Consider the following 22,413-nt stretch of genomic DNA (forward strand, 5'->3'; position numbering starts at 1 on the left):
TTCTCGAAAATGGAAAAAGCAAAAGCTTAGTGAGAGCCGTCAAGAATATGCTCAGGCATGCCTGGGCTTTTTCGGTTCGCCCTAGCGTCAGCAGGCAACGGGCGTGCAAGATTGACACAGCTGAGCCTGTCCAGGGTCTGCCCGTCACTCTCCTCAGAGGCAGGCGGTTGACGAGAGCAGCTTATAGCTGGCAGCCCGGACATTCCTGGCCAAGTCTGTGCACAATCTGTACAGTGACCCTACGTCCTACTGCAGCGTGCTGCAAACCCGGTCTTGTGCCAGGGCAGCCTAGTCTCTCTCCCCCCCACACACACGCCGTCCTACGTATATAGTTTCTCCAGGCTGCCTGACTCGTGTACGCATCATAAACATCAGCCGCAGCTGTGGAGATATCATACCAAATGGAGGTTGGTATGTATCTATACAAAATGTATTTATTTAATGCGCCTTTTGTAGGTGCAAACACGTGACTCGTTCGGTCACTTCAAGGCGCTACAGAAAACAATTCAAACCATCAACAAAAGTTGACCTGCAAGACGGGCAACAAACATAAAGGAACATACTTTCTGAGTGTATCCTTACGAAGTGTATAATTATGAATAGCCACACGACGGTACAGGACACGAAGACAACAGCCACGCACACAGAGACGACAGGAAACAAAGCGCAGCCCACTCCTGCAAAAGGCAGGACGAAAATAACAAAAAACATGCCGTAAACAAAACAAAAAAAATACCGCCCACCGCCGCATGACGTTCTAAAAGGGGCGGAATGAGAAAAAATCTACGGAACGCCCACGAATCTGCTCCGAAAATTACGGACAGATCTCTCTTCCAATGGCTAGCCTCCATTTATGGAGCTAGCCAATAGAAGAGAGAGGCGGGTGAAAGGCCCTTACTGAAAATCAAAAGTTTTCGCCTGCGCGAACACTGCTGCGCAGTGGACGCCAGGCGAAACCTAAAAATGAACAGTGTCTGTCAGGCTGGCCTTTATTTAGCCTGACAGGCACTGTTCGTGAGGGGCAAACGGTGGGGTGGCGTGGCCCCTCAGCCCCAATGGACCATCTGCTGCTGCCAATCTAAGTTGCAATAGCTCCAGTTATGCAACAAATGTACTATTTCCACAATGCCTACACTGGTGCTCAAAGGAGACCATTCTGAAGCTCTGAAGCTCCAGAAGGCCTTGAAGTACAAGGCTAGACATTGCCTTAACATGTGAAAACATGGTCATATCTCTCCAGCTCTGAAAGAACAGAGAAGCAAGCAAAAGATAAACTTCACAGTTCTGTAAACCGCTTCCAATTTTGTTCAGATAGGTGTCCCAAGTACTTCAATTCTGACTCCCCCTTCACTATAGTGCTAACTTAGGGTACGACTAATAGACGTGTCAAATATGATCTTCAGTTATTTTGCTTACTTTTTTTTTTGTAGGTTTATATAGCACGAATTTGGCCTAAGGTCTTTGAAGCATGTTGCATGAGTACCAGATTTCCTTACGCAAGGTCAGATATTTTTATTGTTTAGGCCCAGGAAATTAAGGGATTTGCCAAGAACCACAGGATGTGGAGCCAACGCAGTGGCTCGAACCTGGCAGCTCTGGCTGTTAGGCCACATTTCTACTGTAGCTGGAATTAACACCGGACTTCCGAACTTGCCAAAAAAGATTGATGTTGTCAGCTCGTTTGAGCACCTCAATCTCTGTGTTTGCTCTGCTTAGGCAGAGAAATGAGCCTTGCATTCAGTGATAAATGTTATCTAGTTATTTGGTTATGCTAGTCTGTGGTTGCCAGTTTGTTATAGATTTAGGTCCTTGCTAACGTTTGGAAGTGAATCTGGTAGAACACGACTGCATGTGCCAACAGGAGCTTGCAAAAAAGCAGGCGCTATTGGTCCTTTCTGATATTTTGCACTGTGCATTAAATGTCGATGCTTGATCTGAATTCTACACAATTCCTGAAATCTTCCACGGAAAAGGGCACAAATCCACTGTTGTGTGGTACTGTACACCTTATTCATCTGTCAAATCATCATCAAAAGATTTGTTTGGGTACTCATTTTCATAAATCAGCATATATTACACATTTAAAAAAAGACAATACATACTGATGCATAAGTATGGGAATACCGAGTTAAAAAATACCCTCAGCCAGCAATTTTAAGACGATTCCCAAGCATTCTTCATAACACATTTGATTCCAGTTCGTTGATTTAATCACAGATATTAAAAAACCATTTCAATGTGTTAATTACCAGTGGGGATGTCAGAGGGACTAAGTGCATAAATGCTAGTTTGCAGCGCCTAACATTTGATTCCTGTAAAAACAGTTTTAAGTATTTCTTTCAGGGGGTCTAATAATACGAACAAAAAAAAAAACTTTCTGGAGTTTTAATAGAATAGTAAGGTCTACGCTGTAGGCTGCTGAGATTCCAAGAAGTACATGTCCATTTCTTTTATCCTCGTGGATTAAAAACAAAACGGTAGTCAAGGAAGAAGTCAAGGAAGATTCTTGTAATTGGCTTGTCTCATCTTTCAAGATTTTACTGGGGTAGGTCAGGGTGGGGGCTTGAAACTCCAGTACTTTTAATGTTGGATTCTTCTTTTGGAGGAATATGATAATAGCTTGTGCCATTGGAAATTGAAGCAATTATCATAGCTATGATATGGTCTGATGGCATGAGAAAATGGTTGATGATGGCTACAAGACAAGGTTCTGAGCTTCATTCTAGCATAAATTCTAATTTTAAAAAATGTAGTCTTCTTAAGTTTAAGTGGAGCTTCCTTGGGCATCACCACACCATCCCATTGCAAAATCATGATTTACCCCTACAAAATGTATGTCACATTTATTGGTCTCATATCATGAGCCTGCAACTCACACTCTTCAGCTCCCACAACTTCCTATCGTAGTGCGCCCAGATGATAGATGACGTCTGCTTCCAATCAGATTTGTGTATGTAACTTAACAATGGTGCAATCATAATGGGCGCAAGTTGGAAGTCCCATCCCAGCCAGCAATCACAGTTAAAAATCAATTGTTTCTTTTCCACTAACAGTTTCTGGTAAGTTTGCCCTGATCTTTGTTTTTTTCTAAAAAGCACAAGGCTAAATAAAAGATGTATATTCCGTACCCAAATTTTATAGGCACGCTTAACATTTCTCATTTTACTAATTTGTCAATTAAATTTTATTTTACTGTGCATCAGAGGAATGTATTGCATGTGATGTTTATCTCTGCGTGACATTGTTTCAGGGGTCATACCAGAGTTATAGTCTAAGTCAGATGGCCGGGGACCATGAAATGGTATTAAGTTGTGGATCTATTTCTGCTTTCGTCTCCCTCAATCTAATCAACAATAAAAGTCTTTATTCCTACTATAAAATTACCGTTTGTATTATTTCTAAAATTAATAACAATAGCAGTCCTTCTTAATGAGGTTATCAAATCTGGGCTATATCCTCAGTCTTGGAAAAAGGCCTGTATCAGGCCTATCCTGAAGAAAGTCACATTGGACTCCATGGAGGTGAAAAACTACCGCCCTATCTCCTATCTCCCATTTCCCTCTAAAATGTTTGAAAAAGCCATCAATTCAGAATTAATAGAATATCTAGATAGCAACCATATTCTTGATGACACCCAACATGGTTTTAGAGCCCAACACTCGAGTCAGCACTTATCATGGCCACCGAAGAGATTCATAGAGGGATGGATGGAGGGTGAAGAGCTGTTCTCATCTTGCTTTACCTATCAGCCGCGTTCAATACTGTTAACTACGAGGTATTGACGCAACGGCTGAGGGTGGCAGGCATTGAGGTTTCGGCTCTAACCCTATCGACTTCTTTTCTGGCATCTCGCGAACAACTGATAGACTGGGAGTGTCTCAAGTATGCAAAAATATTACTAACCCAGTGTGAACGAGACAGCAGCTAGGTTTAGGAAATGCCTAAAGATTATTATGCAATAGATGAGCTCACATTTTCTAAAGCTCAACACGGAAAAGTCGGAGGTGATTGAATTCGGGCAGAAGCCTTCAATTTGGAGCCAAGTATGGTGGCCCACTGAGGCTGGGAACTTCCCCATTCCCGTACCCAAGGCCAGGAATCTTGGATTTATGTTTGAGAGCAATCTAAAATTTGCCCAACAAACTAATCAGGCGTCATCTGCTTGTTTCTACATGCTGAAAAACTTGCATAAAATCCTTCCGTTCATTCCCTTAACCCTGAGGAAAACGGTAATCGGGTCTTGATTCTTTCTAGTATCGATTATGGCAACGCCCTTTACCTGGGAGCAGACAGGGCCAGATTGCCAAACTACAGTCCATTCAGAACGCGGGGGCTCAGGTGCTTTATGGTCTTCCCAAATATCACCCTACTTCAGCCACTATTAAACTGCTCCACTGGCTCCCGGTTCGGCATCGGGTGGATTTCAAGGCGCTCTGTCTTGTACACAAAGCCTTGTATGGTGGAGGAGCTGCGGACGTGCAGCTGCTATTCAAACGGTACTCTCCTCAACGCTGCCTCAGATCAACAAATACAGGTCTGGTCCTGATCCCCAAGATAACAAATGTCAGATGGGAAGGCAACGGTTTTTCGTACCAGGCTGCCAAGCTGGACAGATCAGACTACAAACAGGACCATCTTTAGGAAACAAATAAAGACCTGGCTTTTTCGCAAACTGGCAGATTAATCAGTGTGGCCAAGCATTCTTTCTCTCAGTGCCAAGACGCCTCGGAACTCGTGCCCTTAATAAATAAGTCAGTCAGTCAGTCAACAGTAATAGTAATATCTATGTACTGCCTTATATTCTTTTCGGAGAGACTAAACAGTTAAAAAAAACTTAACATGAAGGTTTTCATAAACCAAAATATGTTGTAAATATTTTGTAAACCTCTTAAAGATGGGGTTCTTCTATGGAGACCTGATATTCAGGCATGCACACAGATGAAATGGATGCATTACTCCAATGCGTGTGCTACCTTAACCCCTTCAGCGCGGCGCGAATTCTCACGCTGTGCTGAAGGTTCTATTGAGCCAACGGACTCATGACGGAACGGTTCCGTCATGAGCACAGGCCAACAAACGCTCATGACGGAACCGTTCCGTCATGAGCACCGAAGGGGTTAAGGACTATAAATGTAGTGTCTATGCTGCATTAACCTAGCTGGGAACAAAGATGCCTTGCGCAGGAGAAGAGGTTATGTATGATTCTAGACAATGTAGAAAAGGATGAATACAATTGTTAATTGGCAAGGTAGGGACAGGCCTCTTTTGTTGGGGTTGGTGGTCCCTGACGCTAATGTCCTCACCAGTAGCTAATACTGAACTAGCCTTAAAGAATATAACCAAGGCACAGAATTAATCATCAATGTAGGTATTAGATTCTCGACATTAACAAAAAAAGTTCATTAACCAAAATATCACAGCTCAACTACCTTTTAGCAGTGAGTTTTGAGATCCTACAAATGTAATTTGCCATTAATGCTAACCAACAGAAATGTATTTTAATTCAGATGTACGGGTAAGATTGCATTGTGTTGCCAAAGTGAACTTCTAGCATCTTTCTAAAAAAAAATATTACAGAATACATCAAAGGTGTCCAAAAATAGTCCAAAAGGGTCTACCCCCTACCATATTGTCAGGCTATTCATGGAAGATAAACAAATGTAATGCAGAATTACCCATATCAGAATCTTGCATGGCTCCAGACCTTCTGGGCCAATGTTGGGCACTCCTTTAATAGATTATATATCAGCACTGAATCTTTGACACTCTGGGCCCACCTCCAAACAGCTCACCATGTTTTATTTGTCAAAGACAGGGGTAGGTACTAACACATACTAAACCCACAGTTCCTATGTGAATTTGTTCGTTACCGTTTACGATATTCTGGTTATAGAACGTTATTGTAAGGTAAAATCTGAAAATCTAAAAATAGTAGGTAAAAAGTCACTGATTTACTTACAAAAACAGAAAGCAGATAGAGCCTTTTTACAAGAAGCTCATTTAGATAGTGAGGAGGTAAGAAACCTCAATAGGAGATGGTTTGGTAAAGAGATACACAGTACAGTGGTATCAAATAAACAGGTCAGTATTCAAATACATACAAAATTAACTATAGATGTCCAGTTTATGAACAGTGACAGCAAGAGTGTGGTAGAAATATATTCTGGGATGAGAGACAAAAATATATATATTTTAAACTTTTTCTATTCATGCCTTAGGCATATCCTACACATTCTGTAAATAACAACATGACTGTCACTAATCAAGGAGCTATTGGTTGTGAATAACACCTACCCTTTTTTCCAGCATAGGACCTCCTTAAGTTATATTTCATTGCCGTTTCTGGTGTTGTAACTTGCAGGATAAATCATAACTTAAGAATCTCTAAAAGCGTAACATACGACTATCATAAAGTAAGTCCCTTTTGTAAATCATATTGTAAGACAACAGTGGTTAGACGGTGGCCTAAACAGGTCCTTAATAACAAAAACTTAAGTTTACTATTAAGTCAATCTTTGGAGCAGAACATGTAGGGTAACATGAGAAAAATTATTTATTCCATATTTTCAACATGTAGAGATGCGTTCAGGTGCTCACATGAGTGACAGGGTGCATATCGTGACATGAGTGAACAAAGTGAAAATATACGAAATGTCACATGAAAACAACAAGGTGTGATCCACAGAGCTATGTAAAATGGGGTGGGGGAATTTCCTTGGGTGGGTCGACGACGTTTCGATCTTTAACGATTTAACATCATCATCAGGACAGGGTGAGTTTCCTGAAACTGTAGTAAGGTGAGTTAAATTAGAAATTGGCCCTACATAATAGATTCTTAACACAGTGATTTGGTGCTCCCAGTGGCATGATAGACATAGTTTTCATGCACAATGTACATAATAATAATTTAATTTCTTGATCTAGCAACCGTGTATTGCTTGAAGCTAGATAGTGTGAATCAAGTGGCGCACGCTTTTCTAAGGTTCAACATTATTGTGGAACTTACTCTGTCTCTTTTCTGTCCCAGCTTGTGGGTGTAAGAGATGCTTTAATCGAAGAAGTATTGACTGTGTGTCTTGGATTAAATCAGGGATTTGATCTGCTGTGTGGGAGATTGGAATTAGTCAAAACTCATGGCACACAGAAGGAGTTTATTTATCAAACCTAAGGCGGACTTTCTTACATGAAATGGAGTCCAGAAGGGGGGTTCTCTTCAATGATTCAAGGATTAGTTCTCTTCAATGATTCAAGGGTTAGTCTTTCCGGGTTCTCTAAGGGGACGGAGATAAATTATTAGCTGCTAAATGAGGACAATTCAATAATTGAATCCAGTGTCAGTCATGCTTACTTGAAGGTCAGTGCAAATTATGTCCGTGGTGCTTGAAGTAAATATAAGTGTCTTCTCTTAGCGCCACGATCTGTATTAAGAAAAATATATTTATGCACACACACACACTAAGGATTTAAACGAGCATGTGCCAAACATCTGGATTAAAGGAAGCACAATATAATTACCACTGTGCCACACGGGGTCATGCCGGGAGCTAGGAAAGAGTGAAAAAGTGGATTTAAAACCGAGTTATTAAGTCAAGGCAGGTATGGACACGGATAGTGTCGCATCGCATGGATGCAGAAATGCACTTACTTAATCGCCGCGGTCCGCAGCCGTAATAGGGGTTCTGCATTCCTCGCTGCTCTCGCGTCTGCTATGTCACGAGACAGTGATTGCCGTGGGGTTTAAGGCACTTCCTGGTACATTGGTGCGCATGCGTGAGAGACGTGATGCCCGCGCATGCGCAATGGGTAATAGTCGTCAGGCCGGGATCGAGCGGCAGTGTCACTGTACCTAAACCACTGTTGAAGGCTATTTCTATTTTTATTTCTATTTAAAATTATTTATACAGCGCACGTACACCAGCGGTTTCATGGCGCTACAACTGACCGAGAACTGGGCAAGAGAGCAGGAGCTAAATTGGAAAAAGATAATGAGCAACTAATGTATTAATTAAAAAATTTAGCAGAAAGATGTGCCTTGAGCTGTTTCCGGAACAGCAGGTACGAGGTTGAAGCTCTGAGCTCCAGAGGCAAAGAGTTCCAGAAAATCGGAGCGAGGGTCGCAAATTTCGAGCCTCCCCATTTCTTTCTCCGGAACCGTGGAACGGTAAGAAGGGATTGGGTAGATGAACGCAGTTCCCTGGAGGGAACATAGGGGATAATCTCAGATGAGATGAAAGCCGGTGCCGTGCCCAGTCGTGCTTGAAAGGTGATAGAAGCAAGCTTAAACTGGACACGAGCACAAACAGGAAGCCAATGTAGGGACTTTAGGAGGGGAGTGATATGTTGGGACTTTGGGAGTTTGAACACCAGGCGCGCCGCCTGGTTTTGGATCTGCTGCAAACGCCGAAGACTATAAGCAGGTATACCTGCATATAGGGTGTTGCCATAATCCAGGCGGGATACGACCATGGCAAGGGTGATCAGTTTTAGGGCATCAAAGGGAAAAAAACGGGACACCTTGCGTATAGTACGCAGTGACAGAAAAGAAGAAGAAACCACAGAGCTGACCTGGGAGTGAAGGGTGAGTTGGGAATTGAGCTTAATGCCTAGAGTCTTAACTGAGGTAGAGGGAGCAGGTGGGGGACCAAGGGAAGGGGGCCAAAAAATAGGGGACCAGGGGCTGGATGAACCACCCGTCAACACCAGCTCAGTCTTGTATGGGTTGAGTTTAAGATGGTTGTGGTTCATCCAGTCTCGGATGTGGATCATGATGGTTTGAAAATTAAGAGCAGAATCGGGGGAAGAGGAAAGATTGAAAACAAGCTGGAGGTCGTCCGCATAATTAAATACGGCGACCTCCATTTGTTGCAGTGAAAAGATAAGAGGGGAGATATAAAGGTTAAATAAGGGGGGGGAAAGGGAGGAACCTTGGGGGACCCCGCACTGAACATCGCGGAAGTCCGCAGTAAAATCGCCCAGGCGAACTGCCTGGGTGCGGTCCCTCAGGCAGGAGGATAACCAGACCAACGCAGTACCCCCGATCCCCGCTGCCCTGACACGGGAAAGCAAGATGGAATGATCCACCGTGTCAAAAGCGGCTGAGAGATCGAGGAGGACCAAGGCCTGAGGTTGGCTGGTATCCATTCCCTCCCTGAGGTTATCAAGGACCGAAAGCACTACGGACTCCGTAGAGTGTGCGGGGCGGAACCCAGCCTGGCGGGGGGCGAGAGCCCCGTTCTTCTCCACGAAAGAGCTCAAGGCGCAGGTGACATGGCGCTCGAGTACTTTCGCCAGGAACGGCAGGAGGGAGATGGGGCGAAAATTAGCGGGAACTGAGGGATCGGCGCCCGGTTTTTTCAAAATGGGGACGATGACAGCGGATTTGAGTGAGTTAGGTACCACGCCCTGGGAGAGAGAGCTGTTAAGAAGGTGAAGGGGGGGGTCTGGACAGCTGGAAAAGATGTGACGAAGAATATGGGCCGGGCAGGGATCTAGCGGGGAACCAGATTTGACGAGTGGAATTATGGCAGTCAGGGATTCCTTAGTTAGAGGTGGGAGGGCGGTAAGATGTTCCTTGGGGGGAGGACACTGGGGATCCACAAAAGTAGGGGAAGGAAGGGGGATGTTAGCTTTAATAGTAGCAATTCTTTGAATAAAAAAGCTATTGAGGGAGTGACAAAGTTCCTGGGAGGGGGTGGGTTTAAGAGAGGTTCTGTCCGAAAACGCCAGATTGTGTACGATCGAGAAGATTTCCTTCGATTTGTTTTCGGCTGCGAGGATTTTGGAGGAGAAATAGATGGTTTTTGCCTCCAGGATATCTTTTTTGTATAGAGTCAGGATGTTAATAAACTCCAAACGCAAAGAGGGGCAGTAGTTTCTCCTCCAGGCCCGCTCCGCTCGACGTACCGCCAATTTAGTGGCTTTAAGATCTTGATTGAACCACTGATTGGCATCCTTCTCTCGTTTGGTTGAGACCCGTTTCAAGGGGGCAATGGAGTCACAGCCTGAAGAGAGCCATTGTTCAATGGCCGTGACCTGGGAACGGGTGGATAGGCCTTGCAGGGAAGGAAGGGAGGTGGTAAGTAGGGAGGATAGACTATCAGGGTCCACTCGTCCCCAAGCACGAACCCAGATGTTTTTGGGGAGTGGGGGCTTGACCGGGGGGTGAATGGAAAGAGCAAAGGAAATCAGGTGGTGGTCAGACCAAGTACAGGGCGAGATAGAAAGGGACTCTACGGGGCAATTTAGGGACCAAATCTGGTCAAGAATATGACCCTTGATGTGAGTGGGAGAGTGAATATGAGATATGAAATTAAGAGAGTAAAGGGTATCAGAAAATTCCTTAGAATATGGGCATTCAGCTGGGTCAGAAGGCCAAAAATTAAAATCACCCAAAAGCAAAATGGAAGAGTTGTTGACTGTGATAGTGGCCAAAACTTCCAAAAAGTCCGGGAGAAACAATAAAGGGGATTGAGGGGGACGATAGATGAGTATGCAGGTGAGAGGGGCGTGATGGAGGTAGTACGGATAGCTAAATACTCTGTGGTAGCGATATCTGGCAGGGACAGGGTTTGAAAGGGAAGGTCGGTTCGGGCGATGACCGCCACCCCGCCCCCGGCTCTGCCATTTAGACGGTCTGCACGGAGAGCGTAATATGGAGCTGGTAGGGTAGCCAGTAAGGCAGGGAGGGAGTCATCGCAAAACCAGGTTTCCGTTAGAAAAAGAAGGTCAGGAGCATGAAGGTCCAGCAGTACCGAAAGTTCATGGGCGTGGGCTACTGCAGACCGGGTGTTCAAATAGAATGCCGTAAGGGATCTAGAGGTAGCAGGAGGAACGCTACCTCTAGAGGGAAGAGGGGGGGCAAGTTGGGGAAGAGGAATTGCGAGAGAAGCAGGCGGAGACAGATAATAGGTGAGAATACCATAGACATAAAACAAGCAAATCCGTGCACATTGATGATGGTGTGATTTTTAAAAAATCAATCCAACTACACGATTACTGAGATGTTTTGACAACATTGGGAAGTATGGATCAATATCAGTGTTTAAGATCAACCAGAAAAGCTCCCACGTCATGTTTCCTGTCCCACATGCATGTTCAAGGGTGATTTTGATGAATGGGGGTTGAAATAAGAAACTGGATGTTTCAGCTTTCCATAGACTGATATTTCAACTTTCAAGAGCTTTGTCCAAAATACTTAAAAAATTATTTTAATCCTTTGCTTGAAAATACTAGAAAGTAATTAGATAGTTAGGAAGGAAAGTAAATCCTATGAAAATTACCATCCTTTCTCAATGTAATTCATTTTTAGTAAGCTAGTGACAACCTTCTACAAAACATTAGAGTTAGAAAGACATTTATGTGAAGACTTGGAAAGGAGACAAAGATATTACTTGTGAGAGTCCACTTTTGGGGACAGTTGGTATGGTTTGACTTTCTTCTTTTAAAGCACCATTACTAAGCACATACTTTAAAGCAGATGGGCATTTTGGGGTCTCCTAGATTTAGAAAAATAGCCACAAGTAAAGGATTTAATTAGGATCTTATCCGATTGTCCCCCTTATGGAGTATTTCAACGCAAAAACTTGAAAATATTTTGTGTAAGTGTTGGGCTGACTTAGCCGAAGGCATGTATTTGGATCACTGAACAGATTTATGGAACTTGGAAAATGTGTTTCTATAGTGATAGTGATTTGAAATGTCAATATGGGTGGAGTATGATCAATGTGTGAAATGATTTACTTAGTATGAAGTCTTGGAAGTGGAAGCAAGATGATATGGTTATGACCTTGGTGGATGGGGCTAGTTTATCAAATACAAATTCTTGCAACTATTAAGTTGTTTTGGGGGCAGTCCCTTCAATAAAGCTAGAATGTTAAAAGATTGAAAGAAGCAGAAGAGATCACTGTGGAGAACAATACATGATTTCAGTTGTTGAAAAGATTGACGAAAACCAGGTCAAGATGTCAAATTACTACTAGTGCAGCAAGCTATACTAATGTGGCCTCCAGGTAAAATTCTAAATGACACAATGCAGGCTTACAGTTGATGAAAATGTAGACTGGATAGTGCAGGATTGAAATATATGTTCATGGAATGGGAGACAGCTAAGGAGATTGTGGGTGAGATTTTGCTCATGAGTAGCATGGTCTCAAATAAAAGTATGAAAAAAAGACAAGAGTGTGGTAATGTTTAATATATTGCCATATACAATTGGAAACATGGAGAAAGAACTTTATTTTTTTAAGGGATTAATGATGAGAAAATTATGTATTCTCAGAATTGGAAGAATAAATCAAAGTTGCATGCAAGTCATAGATTCAGGACACAAAGAACCTAGCAGGTCTTGAGAGAATGTATTTTTTGCAAATACGGAAGATCAATACATATAGGGAGATGTGGGGTTCATTCATTGAATTTTACGGGGTCAACTCATTAAATTACGTTAAGTTAATTAATATAGTAAATGGTAAAATATATAAATGGAAGTTTCTGTTGCTTGGCGAAATTTGGTGGTGTATTTTTTCATACATATTGATAAATGTATTATTATTTACTTTCTTTTATTAATGCCTTATGAATTTATCTTTTGATGGGAAGAGCTGCATTATGAATTTTTTATATTAGATTATATTTGGTATTTTGGACATTAAAAACGACAAGCTAATAAAATGTTAGATTCACGTAGAGTGAACTGGATATCTTTACGTGAAAAAGCAGCTTAGACTAAGAACTTATGTCTTATGTCAGGCACAGACTGAAGAAAATGTAACAAGTCGCTGGTTCTAACGTTTGCTGAAAGATACTGCAGTGAGGCAATTTATTAATTTAGATCCATCAACATCTGTAACTGTTCTGCTAGAGAAAAGAATGCTTGGCAGGAACAATAGGAAAGAGGTATCTGTCACTTTGACGGGATGATCACCGAGACCAAAACCCATCTCCACTCATCATACAATTTAAGAAAGAGTATCTTAAAGCCAAATTTTCTGCAATTTAGCACATGAAACACAAAGATCATGAAGTGTGTGGAAATATGGAGTCCTGGTGCGCTGCGTAATGTGGCATACCTCATTAGAAAGGTGTGGAACATATCCACTGGCCATATTAAATCGCTGCTATTTGAACAAGCCTAAAATAAACTATATCTCAAAATAATTTATACAAGTAGTCTGGAGAGAGGTGCTTGATAAGCTGTAGAATACTACATAACAGTGTATGAAATGTGACTATGTTGTTTATGCCATTTAAATCAGGGTAATTCAGAATATAAAATGAACAAATTACTACACCACAATGTTGATTTAAACACACACATGCTAGGACAAGAAAGAGAAAGGCAGAAAAGAGAGGAGAGAGGGAGCAGGAGAAGGATGAGAAAACAATGACAAAGAGAAAGCAGTCATTAAAAAAACCTGCAGGAGTGAGAGAAAGAGACCAGAAGTGTACGATGCTGGGTGAAAGAGCCCTGAGGTGGAATCAAGACAAAGCAGCCTTGTTATTTAGCAACCCGGGCATTCGAGAATGCCGGTTATGGGCTTCTGAGAAAAACATTGGGCCCGGCACTTATCCTTTACAAATTAAGCCCTGCTCTTTGACATACTCATGTCAATTGTGAATTGGCAACAAATATGTAAATTGAGAATAAAATGAGAATTAGTATTCTGACCATTCTACCAAACCTAAAGTAGTCTGCATCCAGCCAGTTTTTTGTGTCTGTCGCATAAAATGTTTCTTCCCATTGCAGTCTATTCTGTCGTTCTCTGCCAGTCAATCAGTGGGTCCGGCGCAAAGGCACCGATTCCAAAGTAGTACAGATTTCTTCTTTTAGTGACTCGAGCAAAACCAAGTGCATTAAACACAAGACCACTATTTACTTGCTCAGTGTAAAATCTGCTCTACTTGCTTTAAGGGATGAAAAGAACAGATTAGTCCTCATTTAGTACTTTCTCGAGGATTACAATTTTTCCTGCAGAGCCTGGTCGATTGAAGACTTCACTAAAGTAGAACACAGTTGTGCAGAGCACTGCCAGAGGTGAGACAAGCGGGCCCTATTTCAGGCATCCATCGACAAAAGCAAGAGTAGCCCCGCTACTCTCTTACTTTAAACGCTGCTCATGGCTCCATAAACACCAGGCGCATGCTCCACAAGATGGCCTCCTATTTCCGGAACATTGGGGTGTCAATAATTCAATGAAGTGCAATAATTACATTCTTGCATTGCTTAATCCCTAGCAACAGCCAGGGCGCCATTGAACAGAAAATACAAGTGGAAGTTTTGTCAATAGAAAGGCTTTTAGGAAAATCGCTTGACACTAAGCCCATAATAACCGGCAGCTTTTCTGCTAAACGCTGAGAAACCAAAAACACGTGTTTCATAAACTAAACTTAGGCAGAGCCCCAAAAATATTGAATAAAAGGCGGGGGTAGAAAAGTGAATATGAAAAAGAAAAAACATTTGTATGATTGACATTCAAAATGTATTATGTATAAGGATCCTATGGGAAACATATGTCTTCTTTTTACAATAGGGATGAGTATATGAGTCACATACACTATGTGACTTCACCTAATACCTAAGATTTTACTCACTAAGCCACAGTCGCCAAGCAGCTTTTCACACAATTCAACCATTCTTGAATTTTTAGGCACGCAGCACTATTAATTCTGGGAATTCACGTTTAAACTGTACACATACCAAGAGTTGTTGGCTGAAGACAGTCCTGGGAGGAATGTTTACCTCACGGGGTACTCTTCCAAGTATGATTAGCAAAGTAAAACCCTCCGGCTAGAACATTAAAGAAACTCTCTAACTAGAGAAATACATTTAGCTTCAGTCTTAGAAACCTACAATTTCTGACAGCAAATCTGGACCATGGTCTCCAACTTTGCCCCTGTGTGGCAAAATGTGGAATGCACAATTTGGGATTGGTTCTTCAGTCATTAGTAATACAAAATGTTAAAAACAACAAATGTATGAACAGACAAAAACTCACCTACTAAAGCATTCTTTCTAGTCTGGCTACTGCTCCATATAACCATTTTTAGTTTTTTACTTTTCCAGAGCACAACAACCCCAGCGTTTTCCCCATGACCATCTTCCTATCCCACATGCCACCCAGCACAGTTAGGACGCCTCTTCGCAGTACCTATCCAGGAGTACTGTGCACCATCCATTACATTTTGTAGTGTCTGTGATATTGGCTCTTCATGGAAGCAGTGATGAGGGAGGAGCGGGGGGAGGAGGGACAGGTTAGCACAGGGACTTTTGGCACTGGTCTGCGATGGTATGGTCCCTCCTAACCCCAGCATGCCTTGTCAAATTTCTTGGGGCAGCCCAATCTCTGTATATTACTTTTTCCAGGGTCATTCATGAGTCTGTGTTCCTCTCCCATTGAAGTATCGTGGGAGGTATTGATCCCCCCCCCCCCATTTTTGGACGATGTCCTTTCCTTTGTCGCCACCATATATCACAGGTTTATAAGCAGCTTCTTATATCTGGTGGCTTCCACATCTTTCCATATCCCCAATAGTATCAGAAGGGCATTTGGTTCAAAGGTGGGATTCGTGGCTTCCTCCAAGCTTTGGGTCACCATTGGCCAGAACCGTTGGAGTTTGGATCATTCCCACCAAATATGAAACAATGTACCTCGCTGCATGCAGTTTGGCAGAAATCCCTCCATCTCAGCCCTTCCTATTGTATGCAGAAATGTTCTACTGCAGTATATCCTATGCAGAATTTTCGGTTGTAGTAGCCCTTATGAAGCTCCTATTGCCACGTAACAGGGAAATCGCTCTACCTCACACCATTCGTCATCCCCTATAGTCCCCAGATCAATTTACCATTTCTTCCTCACTCTTGTCAATGCCCTTTGGGTTTTGATCAAAACTGTGCTATATGTGTGACATGGCATTTGCCCTTCCAACAGTCTCCTTTCTAGTGGGAAGTCCTCTTTTGCCTCTTTGTCTACCGGGATCGAAGAGTAGAGGGGATGTTGTAACTACAGGTACTTAAATGCTTTGGATCGTGCCATTTCATACTTGAAGATGATCAAATGGGACAATTCCATTTGCATCCCAAACCTGTCCTAATTTCAATATTCCCACTAGGTCCCACTTTTTGAATCCTGGTAGATTAGCCACCACTCTCAGTTATATTCCCATCCACAGAGTTGTGTTGGGGGTCAGTCTGTTCTCCCATCCAATCTCTCATAGTGTCTGTTGCATGAGATAATAGACTCTGTCTTTCCCCCAAATATGTATAGATATCCCTTTTCATTCATTGTGAGCCTGTCTAATCAGAATGTAAGTTCCTCCGTTAAACATGTGTACTTGCGCTGCTTCATAGTATTTGCAGACATTCGGCAGGACAATTCCCTTTCAGTTTGTAGTGTGTTGGCTGGTGCACAAGGCTTTCTAGGGTAGTCCTCCCTCCCAATGCAGAGTTCGGAACAGATGATGTATTTATCTTTAAAAAGCAGTCAGGTGTCTCATAGGAAGTATTTAGTAGTATATTGGTGAACCTAGGTAGAGCTATAATTTTAGAGATCGCCGCCCGTCCCATTAGTGAGAGTGGAAGATTTTGTGAGTGTGATATGTGCTTTTCTAAAGTAGTCAGGAGGGGACGTAAATTTTCATCCAAATGTCGTCCCTCATAATTCACAATTCTAGATATTTGAAATGCTGAGTTTCCACTTTTAGGGTTAGGGGCTTCGTTGCCCTGGGCAACCATCCTCCCACTGGGGCCAACAATGATTTTTTCCAGCTAATGCTAAGTCCAGAGAATGTCTGGTACGTGTTGAATATTTGTCGTAGCCTTGTTAAAGATTCCTCAGGGTTAGCTATGTAGAGTAGTGTGTTGTCAGCATATAGAGAAATGGGTTCCTCCCAACCCCTATCCCATCTCCATCCCTGGCGTGTCCCTTTCTCAATAGGGAACGCCTATGACCGAGTGCTATTGACTCTGACTGCTGCCAGGGGTGCCGTATATAGGAGTTGCACTCATGTACAATATCTCGTACCTAGTCCCATTTTTTTCAGGACGGCAAAGAGGAAAGGCCAATCTATTGAGTCAAATCCCTTGTTTGCATCTAGTGACACCACTGCTATTGGTTCGCGCACTCTTGCCACTAAGTCCATATTGTTATATAAGCATCTTAATTCAACTTGGTGGATCTCAGTGGGATGAATCCAGACTCACTGGGTGAATCAAATCAGTGATCACCATCTGTAGCCTGTTAACCAGTACCTTTGCGAGGAATTTAACTTCTGCACTAAGCAGGGATATTGGTCGATAGGAATCACAAGCATTTCATGGTTTCCCCTGTTTGTGTATCAGTACTATTGCTTTTTTCCATAGGTCTTTTGATAATGTTTGGGGACTGAAGAGCCTGTCTGTACACAGTGTGTAGCAGCTCAACTACCTTATTTGCCATTGTTTTATAGAATTCTATGGGTAGTAACCAAGTCTGAAATTGTGTAATAGTATTTTCAATCTCCTACTCAGTGATTTAGCCTTCTAGGATGTCCCATTGCGTCTCCGTTATGCACCTTGTGGGGTAGTCTTTAATGAAGTTGTCAAGGTCAGATGGTTGTAGGGTGGATCACAGGTGGTAAAAGACTTGGAAGTAATCAGCGAATGTTTCCGCTATTTCCTGATCACCCGTCTACTCTCTCATCTCAGGTATATGAATCTGCTGGGCAGGTTTCTCGTCTCATTCCCAGCTGGTCAACAATTCCAGTAGTTTACCAGCCCTGTCCCCCATTTTATGTAGTCATTACTTTTAAGAAAATTACTTGCTTTTACATCACTCTGTCCTATTTCCCCGAAGATGATTACCCCTCTGAACGTGGCCTTTGTAGGCCTTCCAGAGAATGCCTGCTCTCGTCACTGACCCAATGTTATCTTTGTAGTAGCACTCCATGGCCTTTGATAGTGTGTCAACCACAGCAGGGGTTCCCAAGAGTCATGTTGCCATTCTCCAGTCCTCTGTCATGCGCCTATTGCGCATCCAGTGTTACCCTTAGTGGTGAGTTGTCTGACAACCCCGTGCCAGATATTCTGCCTTCGTAAAGAGATCTAAGGATGCTTCAGGAGTGAAGAAATGATCGGTTATTGAGTGGTATTCATGAGCAGTCGAGTAATACAAGTATTGCAGGTTCTGTAGGTGTAGTGTTCTCCAAATGTGGCCCATGCCCATTGCCTGTAAGAAACCTTCTGATCTCCCTGGTGTGGTTCTGGGGCCAGTCTGTCAAACTGCAGGTGGACTACCATGTTGAAGTCCCCTCCTAAAATAGTCAGGGCATTCGGAAAGACATGTCAGAGTCTGTAAAGTGTCTGCTTTTCAGTCCTGATGAAACATAGACAATCATCAGCAATAGATGGATCCCCTCTCAGTCCTCCAACATTACAGTTTATCTTCCACTGTTGTCTATCCAAACCTGTGCAGGGTGGAAATTAACAAAGTTCCTGATTAGTATCGCCACCTCCCTGGAGCCTGATGTGATCCTGAAATGGCATAACACCTTGTACTGCTCCCTCCCAATAAATTGACTTTGTGTTCCAATGAGGTGTATTTTCTGTAGGAAGACTACATCCATTTTAGATTGTCTCAGCACCCTAGAGACCAGCCCCTCTTGATTTTGTTCCCCAGGCCTTTAACATTCCACATCATGAGAGTCAGTGCTTGAGTCATTCTAACTTACACTTGGCTTTGTGCCTGTTGCTGCCCAGTACTCTCAAGGGGTGGTTAGATGTATTCCACTGTAACATTAAATGCAGTGTGTTACATTCAAACAGTTACAGAACCCCAACTGCCCCCACCTTACCATGCAGCAGTTTCTGAACTAACCTCCTCCCCAATGTATCGCACGCCCGCCTCCCCAACTTATTGTACAACCTTAGAATGTGTTACTCAGGGTGTGGTGGGATAGCAGTATCCAAGCTATCCATTGGTTCTACCGTAAACAGTTTGTCAAGGCAGTGCATCAAGCCGAGTTGTTCCTATTTTGTCATGTCCTATCTGTTGACAAGTTATTTGTACTCCGATGTTCTCTGCGACACCCTGCTTGGTGGAGCCGGATTCTTGGTCACTCTTTGCCAGGGACTGTGGAACCTCCTGCTGCCTTTGAGAAGTGCCTCCCCTAACAGGGGTGTTCTGATTCCATCCTTTGTGATCTATGTCTGATGTAGCATCTCTCTTACCACTAAGTTAGCTGTTGCCAACTTCCCGCGTCAAAGCCTGTTCTCCAGGGATCCAGGAGAGCAGACTAGGCTGGTCTACTCGCCGTATTTCATTCAGCCAGCTCCATGAATCTTCAGGTGTATCGAAGAATGAGGATTTGTCATTGTAGATAACCTCCAGCTGTGCAAGAAAAAGCAACATTTATACAGGATGCAGTTTTTGTTCACCCTCCTGAAAGGATTTCTTCTGTTGTACTTTCAGGGTATAGTCTGGGAATATCCTTACAACAGAGGAATTTGCATGTAACATTGCTCATGTCAGGGGCTGCTTGCAGGATCTGTCATCAAAATTAACGATTCTGGTAATCATTAGTCCCTATGGCAGCCCAGACGGTGGACAAGGCACCAGTGAGCGGTGTGCTCTCCCCACACAAAAAGGACGGAAATACATCTGGGACCCAGCCCTTCAGCCATGTTTGGATATGTTGTATAAATGATGGGCCTTCCCTGCCCTCTGGGATGCCCATGATTCTGATGTTATTTCACAATGAGTGTCCTTTGGAGTCGTCCGCTCGTCACTCAAGCGCCTTTACTGTGCATTAGAGGCCACTGATCTTGGCCTGTGCCATTCTAAGAGAGTATTCTGTCTCTGAGATTCTCCCCTCAGCCTCCGCCAACCTCATGACTGTGTTCCTCAGATCCTGCGTTAGCAAGGAGAGTTCGGTATTTAATTCCCCAATTTTCCCTTTTTCAGATTGCTGGGAGTTGTGGATAGCTTTCAAAATGAAGTCTGTGGATTGTGCAGAATGTAGTTCAGACTAAGGTGTGGCCAGTGGTATTTCCTGCCGAGGAGGGTTTGTGGCATAGCGGTCTATGTTCCCATGGGTCGGGTGCCGGCTGTTCTGTCTTTTTCCAACGCAGAAACTCTGGCCTCTTGCCGCCTGCCATGGATTTGCACAGTCACTGGATCGTTCTAGGTTGCTCATTATGACTTGCACCCCTGATGAGCTGGTCATGCATCTGGGCAGTATTTTTCTCCAGTGTTTTCTGTGTGCTCTGGGGAGTGGGATGTAGGATGGCTGCCGTTGCGCCAAGCACTTACTCCGCTAGAGTGCTTATTCCAACCTCACTTAGTTTAAAGTTACCTCGCACTGCTCAGTCCTATTTCACTTAAGGTTGTGGCCAAAGCAAGTTGCAGTGGTGTGGGGGGAGGGGTTAACAGTTAACAGGTTAACAGTATAACAGTCTATGCCAGTATCATGCCTGTTATTACCGGCAGGCCAGAAAGAGCCGGGGACAGGGAACCCAGGCCCAGATACTGCCTGCCACCAGCATTTTAGGCCCCACCTGCTGCCCATATTTCATTAATGGCGGTTTGGCCCGTGTGCCCCATCCAACAGCGTGCAGTTTATGCAGTGGTAACCTGGCCTTCTAATCTTCATCGGGCACCGCAGGCTGCCAACAATGTGCAGAGGGGGCGCGGGGAGGAGGCAAACGCATGAGGCCGGGCACCCCTGTGGGGACTGTCTTGCAGTTGGATCACCCACCTCCTCAGGTGATCTCTGTCATGTGGTCCTCGTCTTCCATGTAGTCGTCCTTCCCCGATCAGCACTCTGCTGTCATATACTACACTCGCCACACTGCAGCTCACACAGCCAGCTCATTGCCCCTTGCCCTCGCTAGGGGCTGCCGATGTCCTCCATCCTTGAGGGTGTTGGCACCATCCACCACTGAACTCCCTTCAACACCAGTCGACCGGTCCCCGCTGCCATTCAAGCCTGCACAGGCTGCATATCCGGGGCCACTGCCTCAGTCACTGCAGCTCTCCCCGATTGGGCGCTCTGCATATGGCTATTCATAGCCTGAGCATCATCTGGAGCCTCAGATGCTGTGTGCTTTGTTGCTGGTGGCTGGTTGTTCACCGGAGAGTAAGATAATGTGGGATTTTTTAGGACTGGGCCGCAGAGCTCAGCAAGGCACGTCCTCCATCTTGGCCTGCCTGGCTCCACCTCCGCCCCTCTGTCTATTGAGTCTCAAAGTGAATCAGTCAGCAAGAGTCATGGGAAACATAATTTAAAAAAATGGGCTTGTCATTAGTCAAGTGATTTGCTCAACACTTGGAAAAAGGAAATAGAGGCACCATATGGTGAACCATAAGAAAAATATAATGCCATCACCCGTAGAAGTTTGGGAGCCAAAGAAGACTTTCATTTGAGGGCTAATTTGATCTTTCTCAAAGGATGATGTTAAATGACAATGGCACATAAGACCACTGACCATCTCAAACAGAGTAATACTAAAGGAGGGGGTGTTTTCAATGAGGATTGTGCACATAACATGGTGCATACACAAAAAGTACATATTTAGAAAACATAATTCGGAAAGGTGTCTCAAAGAAACTCAACGTTGTACCTGGAGTCGATAAGTAGATCAAACATTTTCATTGAGCGATGTGGACAGATGGGCTACTTTCACAGTGTTAAACTTACATTCTGTCACCCAACACAACTCACAATTTTGAGATGAACCAATTGTACTAAACTGTATGCTGCTCTCAAACGTAGTAGCGAGCAGTTCACAAAAAGGCCTTGATTATCAAAAGTGCCATGAGACACACCAGGCATGTGTTTGCTTTTATGGTGTAGTTGTATTGGTATGTTGATTTGTGAATTTTACTGTGTTATGTGCTGTTTTTTATTCTAGGTAGGTCAGCAAATGCTTTTTTACATTTCTCACCAACAGAAGCACATCCCTTTAAGGTTATTGTGATAAGCAATCAATCATGCAAGTAATCTTAGGTGTTAAAATAGTGCTTTTGCAGCTCTTCATCTAGAGACTGTGTCTTAAATTAACACTTCCAGTGCTCACTATATGTGATGAATCCCTTAACTGTTTATGATCCACCCTGTGCCTTCCCTGCATCATGGAAACAGCTGAGTGCAGATGGTCCTTCCTTACCGTATGTTACTGTTGCAGTGCCACTCTTGTCGAACAGTTGAAAAGCTGTGATGAACATCGCGTCTGGGGCACAGAGGCTGGACTCGAAGGCCAAAAACTCTTGAAAGGAAATCAACCTATAATCAAAAGAAAACCAATACTTGAGATGGGAAAATGATCAAACCTACAGGCAGATTTCAGAGGCAGAAAAAACATAGAATTGCCACTGAACTGTAATCAGTGCCCAGTTTGTGTCAGCAGTTGCAGGTGGTGGACACAGGCAAGGGAGTAGTCAG

General features: G+C 43.5%; 1 protein-coding gene across 1 annotated transcript in view; it reads right to left on the minus strand.

The window, feature by feature from the left end:
• The window catches only part of SLC25A12 (solute carrier family 25 member 12), a 486,415-nt gene that overhangs the window by 296,990 nt on the left and 167,012 nt on the right, over nucleotides 1-22,413 (minus strand). Inside the window, exon 4 of the mRNA XM_086956111.1 lies at nucleotides 22,139-22,254. Coding sequence (XP_086812237.1) covers nucleotides 22,139-22,254 — 116 coding nt within the window. The remainder of the gene's footprint in view (nucleotides 1-22,138; nucleotides 22,255-22,413) is intronic.

Source organism: Lissotriton vulgaris, chromosome 2_1, assembly GCF_964263255.1.
Source record: "Lissotriton vulgaris chromosome 2_1, aLisVul1.2, whole genome shotgun sequence".
NCBI lineage: Eukaryota > Metazoa > Chordata > Amphibia > Caudata > Salamandridae > Lissotriton > Lissotriton vulgaris.